The sequence below is a fragment of the Sapajus apella genome, unplaced genomic scaffold, assembly GCF_009761245.1.
Source record: "Sapajus apella isolate SASKATOON/1434 unplaced genomic scaffold, GSC_monkey_1.0 scaffold6, whole genome shotgun sequence".
Classification (NCBI taxonomy): domain Eukaryota; kingdom Metazoa; phylum Chordata; class Mammalia; order Primates; family Cebidae; genus Sapajus; species Sapajus apella.
In genome coordinates this window covers 41,838,820-41,848,930 of record NW_022436946.1, presented here as the reverse complement: position 1 = coordinate 41,848,930, position 10,111 = coordinate 41,838,820, and the positions used below count along the sequence as shown (strand labels likewise).

The window sequence follows — 10,111 nt, the reverse complement described above, 5'->3', positions numbered from 1 at the left end:
AAGTGATCCACCAGCCTCGGCCTTCAAAAGCGCTGGAATTACAGGTGTGAGCCACTGTGCCAGGCCATTTAAAGGTGCTTTCTAAAATACCATATGTATGATAAGCTGCTGCATAATCTGAAGAAGACTGACACATGATAGAGTCTTCCCATTTAGCTTAAAGCTACAGTTTTCAAAAGAAATTCACTGGCAAGCATCTTGCTAGAATGTCAAGGGCACCCCAAAGTTCCTTCCATGATCTTTGAGAGGGCTCTGCCTAGTGATCATGTAGGAATCTGGCAAAAGAGAACCATGTTTTTTCTAAGCCTTAATTAATCAGAGTGCTTGGGGAGGCAGCAGAAAGGAAAATGAGTGGCAGCTCTGATCCCCCGGCGCTCCACAGTGATGGTAGCACTGCAGAGGGGCATTTTGGAAATGTGTCGGTGATGTTTGTATCTGATACAAAGTTGGGGGCAGAGTGGGCATTCCTGGCACTTGGAGAGCAGAGACCAGGGATGCTGGGTGTCCCTCAATGGATGGAGCAGTCCCACACAGCGAAAGCATTGTCTCGCCATATATAAATACCCCATTTTTCTGAACCTGGGACTAACTTACTTTACAAATAAGCAATATGTATTTCTGCTCAGCTGTAACAAACACTTTATCATTTTCCAGGAATGCCATTAGTGCACAAATCAAAGGAAGACTGTTTCTTTTCTTCAGAATTCCAAAAGTCATGTGTCATTTTGGAAAATCACACCACCCACAGCAGCTCATGTTATCGGAGTCACCAATCCCACTCCTCTGACTGACACTTCACTGGAGGGGTGGCCCACCCTGAGCTTCTGGGCGCAGGTGACAGCCCCTGATCACTTCGTTCTGTTGCCCAGAGGCGGGTGCCTGCCGTGGAAGTAATTAGCAAATACTTTGCCTCATTCTTCTTTATATTTCAGTTATGACATTATATTAATTTTTCTTAAAAATTATGGGTGTGAGTGGGTTATATTATCCAGGAATTTCACTTCAGGATTGTAAACTGGGTGCACAAATATATGTGCAATAATTTGGGGGTTGGGGCTGACCAGACTGAGAGCTCACTGCTTTAAAAGAAATGTTCGATGGATCAAAAATGCCTTTCCAAGTGGAAACACCAGGGAATCATTTCCTTTCTGGAACCTGCCGGACCTGGAGCAGCCCTGCCAGGCCGAGCAGCAGCAGCTGGCGCTGCAGCATGAAAGAGCTCTTTCTCTTCAGCTCTCACAGGTGAAGGACACGGATGCCCTGGCCACGCTCAAACTGGAGGAGGGAAGACTCACAGACTCCTGGGGCCACGTGGCCCTCAGTAAGTTAGTTATGTATAATATAAGCCTCAGTTTCCCATCTGTATGTTGGCGGTAAAAATAGCCCCTCCTGTATTGACTTCCTGCGTGGATCAAACAAGATAAGATAAAGCATGTTTAGTGCTTCTCTCAACATCCCGGAGCACATAATGCTCAATTGGTGCAAACGTGTATTTTCACCCTTACAGCATTTATGGTTTACAAAGCCCTTTTTCATATACTGTTTCCTTTGAACCATTCAGCAGTGGGGACTGACAAGGAAGAACATCTCCAGGGAGGAGACGAGGCTCGGGGATGCCATGATCCTTGCCCTAGGTCACACTGGTAGCCATGAAACTGGCTTTTCCAAATTGGAATCCATGTGGCTCCATTTAGATTGATTCTGTGCAGCTCTGAAGACAAGTAGGCTCTCAGAGGAGGAAGAAGGTACTGCAGAAGAAAGGTAGGAAATTGTGAACACTGGAGCTTCCTCACAATGGAAGGATAGAGCTCTGTGCTGTCTGCCTGCTTCCGAGACGCACAGGGGGGAGTTTGGGCCTTGACCTGGGAGAGAGGCCTGTGAAACCCATTCAGTCTGAGAATCCAGGATTCACTTTGCGATCACTTCTCAGGGTACAGGTTTTTGCTTTTAAGTCTTTCTTTGAATGTTAGATGTTTTCCCTCAAACGTATTGTTTCAGTCGTTATTTTAACTTTTCCACAGAGGAGTTAGCTGGCTGGAAAACGGTCTGGGACTTCAGTGGTGCCGAAATCTGCACTCTCAGGGATGAGAAAGAAAACCCCTGAAACTGGTATTCCATCCACAAAGTACACAGGCAGAATACAGGAACTCTTTGCCAAAGCATGGCCTGGGTTTGCTTAACTTTGCCCATGAAGTTCTGTCACCTGTGTTGTCTGCTGTTAGAAATCTACAGGAACCAGCTGGGACTTTGGTCCTGTGGATTTTTTTTTCTTCAGGCATGAAAATGTCAAATACAGTCATAAAAACAATGACCTAACCTATGCCCACAAACACATTTTCTAAAGGATTGTACTTCCAGTTCATCTCACACCACCGTGATCCCAAGCCACTGAATAAGAACTCAGTTTCTCTGCATTTGACCTGAACAGAGATTTGGGCTGCTTCCAGGTAAATGCATATTAGACAAACCTTTCTGAATGTACCTTTTTCTAGGCCAGACACAATGGCTCACACCTGTAATCCCAGTATTTCGGGAGGCTGAGGCGGGTGGATCACCTAACGTCAGAGCTTGAGACCAGCCTGCCCAACATGGTGAAACAGCGTCTCTACTAAAAATACAAAAATTAGCTGGGTGTGGTGGCGGACACCTGTAATCCCAGCTACTTGGGAGGCTGAGGCAGAAGGATCTCTTGAACCTGGAAGGCAGAAGTTGCAGTGAGCTGAGATTGCACCACTGCACTCCAGCCTGGGTGACGGAAGGAGACTCCATCTCAAAAAAAAAAAAAATTCACTGAATGTACTTTTTTCTTATTCTACTATCAGATCACTTTAGTTGCTTTGTTCTTCTTTACTGGGTTCTTGCCAAACGACTTCTAACTAAAAGGGAGGGCCCTAGAAAGAAAGAACCAATCCCCTATATCATCATATCATTGGCCCCCACACATTCTCACACATATAACCTCCCAAATCGGGTACTAACTTCACCTCCCTGGAGAGAGTTTCTATTCACCTGGTCTCATTAAAGCAACACACAGTTGTACGGCTTCTCACTGTGGGACCAATTAACCATTTCCCCATCAGGCACCAACACAACCCCACCATGCTTTTTGCCCTCTTTATTTATGTTAAGTCTCTAGTATTAATTATGTGAAGACACTCAAAACAAGAGCTCTATATTCACACAGTGGGTGGCAATTTCCAGCATTAAAACCAGCTTTTTCCCCCACCACTTCTATGCTTTGTAATTTGCATACCAAAATTTAAAGCTATCTACAGCTCTCCACTTGAAGCTTTTTTGCAAATGAGGTTTTAAAAGTGATACAGTCAAACATGTTCGAGCACCTTTGGCATCTGAAAGGCAGAATTCCCAGGACAAGGGGCAGTGCACAGATGGCTGCTGGGTTGACTCCTACGTCTTAAGGCAAACTCCCCCAGCACAGACCACAATGGCAACAGCATGGAATCCAGCAAATGACCACAGATTTCTCACGACTGAATACATGACAGAAATCTATTCCCACGGTGGAATTCTCTACTGATCAATGAATCCAACGCTTTGTGCAACCTCTGTCAGTTTTTCTTTTTGGAATAAACAGTATGTCTTAATAGCTAATGGTTTGATAAAGCCTTGACACCACCAACATTTCCCAATAATGAGGGCACTAAATCCTAAGGAACTGTGAAGGAAAGAGGCCAGCCTCTTCTTTGGAAGGCCACAAAGAGTTAGAATGATTCTTATAGTCATGTAATCACTCAGAAAATGATTAGACCCAAAGGAGTTCTTTAAGTTACATGACCTCCAAATCCTGTCTCCAAAACCAAAAGCATGAATGCCCTGGAACAGATTTTTGCCTTACGTTTTTCTCTTCGATACTTCCTTTCCTCATTCACCAAGGCAGACTGCTTGTCAAAACAAGATTAAAATCCTGAGGCCAGCCCCCGGCCGACTTAAAGGCTGTGTCCAAGGCAGGGCCTTAGACATGGCGGCTCCGAGTGTTTCATGGGCCTGGTGAGAGGGGCAGGCCCTGGCTCTAGACACCAGGGAAAAACGTACTCCTTAGTGTTCAACCCTGGTTTTCTCATCAGAGCGATGATGTCCCAGCATGACCTGTGGACAAAAGAGGGCAGGAGAAGAGAAAATCTTTTCTTCAATTCAAAAGAAAAGGCCCCTAATGTCTACATGCTGAGAGCTGTATGCTACTCATAGCTATTACTGAAATTATTAAATCCTTTCTGAACAGCACCAGGGGTACGAGAGGGAGAGTGAAGGTCAAGTGCTCGGCTGGGAGGGAGAAGGAACAGGCTCCCTTCTGTTTGTTTTATCCCACTGCCTCTTTGCTCCAGACCACTTTCCCCCGGCTGGATTTAGACACAGCCAAAGCAATTCTTTGCATTGCCCAGCTCAGCACTTGTTCCCAGGTTGGGCACTCATCTTCATGGGAGGCTGCATGTTTCCTTAGGATTACTTTCAGGCCATATGCTTCTGTTGTGAAACAATGAGTTCTTCTCTGTAATGATCAGCAAGGGGAGAGGAAAAGGGCAAGGGCTTTTGTTACCAAATATTCAGCTCCCCAAAGTTGAGACCCTATTGCAGGACTAAGCAGACAGCATCACCACCTTTCCACCACAGCAGGGCTAGGCAGACGTCACTGCCTTTCAAAGCACAGTGTTGACATTATTTGTTCCTGGCATATTAATTTTCTCATAACAGCCAGTTCCACTGCTCTGCTTCTGTCTTGTGTGTCTTCTGGAAAAAGTCAGACCACTCCTCAGCCAAACCCATTTCTCAAAAGGCTAAGGCAGCCTGGCTGCAGGAATGTGCAATCATTCTTGAAAATCAACAATGCTGGGTTGCATTTATCTGATTAATAAACGCAACTGCTAAAAAAAAAAAAAAAAAAAAAAGCACATCTGCCTCCTGCCTCCCCCCACAAATGAAAATGTAGGTAGCATGTGTCTGAGTTGGTGGCAGAGTAAAGAGGAGTTTATAAGGTTTCTTACCACTGGACTAAAGCACAACTGGTAAAACTGGCATAGTAACAGTCATCTCTGGGAAACATGCAATGTGGATCTCAAAATCTATTTCCATTACTTCAGAGTGTCAAATGGACTCAGTGGAATGACTTTTCAGCTTAATACAAAGTGAGAACTGCCACTGGGAGATAAATTCCTTTCTGTCCTAAAATAGTAGCCCAAGAAATCATCATCCCAAGAAGTAAGGTGTTTTATCTTCTTCGTGGAAGCAAAGGGCTTCTCCTGATTGCTAAGTGCTGATTTATTCCAGAATGCACAATTGTGGCTTGCTGCTGGTCTCCACCCCACCTGAAGGCAGGGATGTTCTTGTCTGTGTCAGAACTGCCTGCTTAACCCAGCAGGAAGCCTTGTCACCAGTATCCAGCCCTGGCCATGTCTCTTGGCTGGGAGAAGCAGGAACCCAGCAATGCTAACATTTGAAAGACTCAGAAGGAAGAGAGAAGGCTGACTTTTGAAGGGATGATCTACATCCATCACCACTTGCCTTCCAGCTGCTTTGCCCAAATAGAAGTGTCCCTCCTGAGGCTGTCCCTGAATGCCACTCACTAATGAGCAGCAGCACTGGGAGGTGTGCGTGTGTGTATATGTGCACGTGTGTGTGTGTGTGTGTGTGTGTGTGTGTGTGTGTGTAAAGGGCTGTTGGGGGCCAGGCTGCTCTGCAATGCTGAATGCTCCTGTGCCTTTTCAGACATTTTAATATATGCAGATCAGAAGCAGCTAATTCCAAGCCTTTGTAAGCACATCCAAAACGATGCCCTCTTGCCCAAAGCATCTCTTCAAGTCTCAGTCTAAAGCTCAGCATTTGACAAACCACAGGTGAGAGTTTGCAGAAATGTGAAGGAGTAAGCCCTTGCCAGAACTGAAACCAAGATGAGTTCAACAACAATGAAAAACTCTGAGAACGCACGGCCTGGCAGCCAAAGCGCTCGAATTCGGCATAGGCATATCACCAAATACGGGGTTCGCCACGGCGATTTACAGCAGAGACTCCATTAGAGATTTATAGCAGAGACTGGAGTACTGCGCTTTTGCAAATGCAGACATTTGGGGTGGGGAAAGGTAGAAAAGAAAAAAAAAATGAAGAAAGAGAAAGTGACATTCAAATGCAATTCAAACATTCCAAGTTGCTCTTTTGACCTCAGAAATTTTACCATGAATTGGGTGATCCTAATGGTCCGTGGATCATGTCGGAAAATGTCACAATAGATGTTTGAATTTAAATCCAGCAGGTTTGCCAAAAGACCAATTGTTAAAAATTGGCAGCATTCCAGATAACTTAGTAGGCTGTGTACTGCCCCAGGGCTGAGCGAACTGCTAATTCCAGAGAAAGTTAATTATCACCTTATTGATAAAAGGGTAATTTTTTAAACTTGTGGTGTGGCTTTTGTGACTCATTAATTAAAATTTAGAGTAATTTACTAGACACCCTGGTGGCTTCTGTTACATTATATCAGTACCAAGCCATTTAATGTCTCTCCCGGGGGCTATTTATAATCCCCCTCATCTCTCCTCACCTGTCTGCTTTTGAAGGCAGTGAAAACATTAAAAAATGTGTGAAGCTCGGACTAGCCTTTTGGGAGATCGCAGAATTAAGAAATAAGATGTCCAGGGAAGCATTTTTTTAAAAGTTCCTTCTTAGAAATGTCAAATTTGCCCACCAAAATAAAGAAGCTTGTGTGATCACACCAAAGGCAACTGCTTTCACAAACTTCATCCCCAAAATGTTAGACAATATTTTATGCTCCATGATAATTCAATTGAAAGAGGGTCTTTTCTCATCTCCTTTCCCATCTTTCCCATTCCATCCCCAAATAAAATCTGAGGGCTCAGGGGAAGAATGACCAGGGAGGTGCTTGGCATCCTGAAGCTCCCAGCCCAATGAGGGGTAGCGTCACCTGCCACTTTCTTCAGGACTCGTGGAGTGGGATGGACACCTCCCGGCTCCCGGCCATCTACCTATGTGATATTGAGGCTTCCAAGGACACAGACTTGGGGAGGAAAATTGTCCTGCAGATCCCTGGGCCCCTGTGAGTGCCTTTCAAGCTCCAGCCACCACCTCTGCCTGGACCAAAAGTTCTCTAAGGTACGTGTCATAAAGGATGTGTGGACGAGTGCGTAATGCGTCCGTCCTAGGGCCACACAAAATTTAAGGGCCAGATTCCCATAAAGGTTATTTCTCTCTGAGCATTCCTTGTTACGATTTCAGGAAAGTTCATTACGTTCCCTCAACGTATTGAAATAAAGTATCTGTGATCAAACATTAAGACTAAAAAAAAATACATAAACAGCAGAGATGTTTTTCTCATTTCAAATTTTTGAAAATTTAAAAAATTCTATCTTTGTACTTTGGGGTAGTGCTTGAATTTTTTTAATAGGAAAATGTTACTGAATATTTTTTAAAGTCGATATTGTTCTGAACTCTGATTATACAAGTTCTTGCAGCAAGTGACAGTCTGTGGGTCTGGCTTGTTTTCTGTGGGCTGAGCTGCTTAGCTTACCTGCTGCTTGCTAGAGGAGACAGCCTTTCACCCTTGCCCCCAGGAGACAAGAACCAGAAAGTGAAACTGCTTCCGCTGGTTTCCCTCGCCTCGAAAACACACCACCAAAAGCAAAGAAATGATGAAAAGTAACTTACTCTTGTTTCTCTTATTGCTTCCTTGTCTGTTACTGTTCATTTACTTTTCTTTTTTTGCAGCAAAATAAAAGTAATTTTAGTGTCACAGGGAAGAAATGTAAACATGTTAAACATGAAAGAACTGGATTTTTGTGGGATTTGCACTTTTGTTTTAATTCCACAAATGAACTAAACTGATGACTTTACCAAAAGATTACAGCGCTCATCTGCATACACAATTTAAATAGCTAAAGAAAACACGTTCATAGTTTTCAAAACATCTGCCAAAAAGGTCGTTTAAAGTTAAAGATTTTGAAGCCACCAACTTCCCTAAAAGTGAAGATTGTACACTAACCTTTTATTTGAGTTTACACGATCACGCAGTACGGATTTTCTAGGTAATCTTCACCCAGCTGCTGTTGCTCGAATAGCCCCTCATTTTTTCAGACTAGTTCTACCAAGTAACACAAAAATTGCTCCGTGCAAATATTATACCCCCCAGATAGTTTACCACGCTAAGAATTCCTTTATAGTTATTTTTACTTTTTTTCATACTTTCACTCCAGATATTCTATTTTGCTTTAAAAAAAAAAAAAGTGGAGAAAAAAACAGCTATATCCCTCACTCTTCAAAAATGGTTCCTCTGGTTGAAAAGAAAGAAAAACAGCATACGACAAACAGATCGATTCTGAAGAGCCTGAATGACTTTCTAAGTACTGTAGTGTCTGAGATCAGTAAAAAATCCACTTTCTCAGAAAGCCACTGATTGTCTAACCCTCATGAGCACCGTCATGGAATCTAGAGACAACACGTGAAGACGCCTCTTGTTCACGATCACAGAGAGTGCAATGAACTTTGACTCACGCACCTCAACTCAGCAAAGCAGCTCAGCAGCCTGTACCCCGGCCTCACCCACCGCTCCTGTCCAGCCAGCACCCCGCCTCACCCACCTGTCCAGCTCCTGTCCAGCCAGCAAGCAACCTGGAGAGGACCCCTCATGCTTTGGGAGGAGCACGTGGAAGCTGGTTCAAGTCACTGCACTCCAGCTAGGGAGGAGGTGATTTTGAGCTTAGGAAAACTGCTGCTAATACTCCATAGTCACCAGCTTTTTCCCCCAAAATGAATGAAAACCAGAAACTACCAATAAATATTATTCTTAATTATGCCTCATAAATTAGGAAAATCCAGCACAAAGACATGCGAAATATTCTAACTGAGGTATTTGAAATAAAATTAAATTGAAAAAAAGAAAACACTTTTGCATGTTCGTAACATACCAATTTTAATAACCAAATTTTAGGCAAATATTTTTAACCAAAGAAATACTACAATTGTCTTTAAATTAAAAAACAAAACAAAGCAAAATTATCGTGGAGGGGAAAAAAATAACTAAGCTGTTACTTCAGTTCACATTTGGAAAAAAATCACTTTCTAGCTATTGAAATGCAGAGTTAAAGAGTAATGAACGTGTATACAGCCCAGATTTATAAACTATATAATTCAATGTCACATTTTCCCCTCTGAGATCTGGTTAAGAAATCAAATGCTGTACTTTGCATATGAGGAACTAAAGTTTACCTACTGGACTCAGTGGTTTTAGTGCAGGACACTCTTGTGCATTGCCCTCGAGGCAGGCATGCAACCCAGAAAAACTAAAACAGGTAGCTTGTCATGCTGACAGTTACAAGAGAAAGATCCCGTGTCAACGGCACGCCTCCAATTGTGCATCTCCCTTACCTACAGCTTGTTCACCAGAGCCCTGAGCAGCTTGTTTACCAGGTCGGGAGTGTTGACTCAGAAGACAGATGACTTTCGGCACATGTAAACCGAGTATTGCAAAAGCTATCTTCCACCCGTGTTAGTAGCTCACAGTTAGTCTCCAGCAGCCCTGCGCTCCAGCTGCAAACATCTCATTAGACTAATGCATTCAGCACAGGCAGAAAACTCGATTTACCATAGCTACAGCAATGAATTTCCATTACGATGACAGCTTCAACCACATCATGTCCGGAAAACCAGCCAACCACTGGCTTTTAAAGAACACACACATTTTACATGCAGAAAACGAGGCCTGTGTATGTGTGTGTGTGTGTGTGTGTGTGTGTGTTTCATGTTTCCTTCCTCTTAGCAGCCCAAGTAAGAGAAATGTGCTGTGTAGTTTTTTGTCGACATGAGCTGCAAGGTAATGACATGTCTGCTTCTTTGGTGGTTACGTCCTTGTAATAACCTGAATTATGTCACAATGGTTAGAATGGGTGTTTCCAACATTTCAGTTTTCATTACCCCTCCTCTGTTGCCATAGAAACCAGACCGTAACATCATCTCTTTGTCCCAGTCCTGCAGCAGTGTGGGCCAACACCAGCTTATAAGACACTGGCGATCTAACAGAGTGGATGTTTGACTTTGGACAAATAAGACAAAAAGAAATATTCGAAGAGCGTCATTGTTCAGGAGAGACTGTATG

At 43.5% G+C, this 10,111-nt stretch overlaps 1 protein-coding gene and 1 long non-coding RNA gene across 7 annotated transcripts in view; both read right to left on the bottom strand.

Moving 5' to 3' along the window:
- The window catches only part of SCML4 (Scm polycomb group protein like 4), a 118,047-nt gene extending 108,214 nt beyond the window's left edge, over window positions 1–9,833 (bottom strand). For 4 of the 6 annotated variants that reach the window (XR_004267910.1, XR_004267911.1, XM_032275111.1 and 1 more), the window contains exon 1: window positions 8,598–9,833. Coding sequence is in view for 2 of the 6 variants with exons in the window: in XM_032275111.1 (XP_032131002.1) it covers window positions 8,598–8,646 (49 nt within the window). In the remaining 4 variants the exon portion in view is untranslated. The remainder of the gene's footprint in view (window positions 1–8,597) is intronic. The other 2 variants (XM_032275112.1, XM_032275113.1) reach the window with 2 other exon arrangements.
- LOC116549507 lies at window positions 3,101–7,177 on the bottom strand. Its single transcript, XR_004267912.1, has 2 exons — window positions 5,626–7,177; window positions 3,101–3,733 (listed from the first exon to the last, which is right to left on the bottom strand). It is a non-coding gene; the product is annotated as an uncharacterized LOC116549507 (long non-coding RNA).
- Window positions 9,834–10,111: the final 278 nt, after the last annotated feature.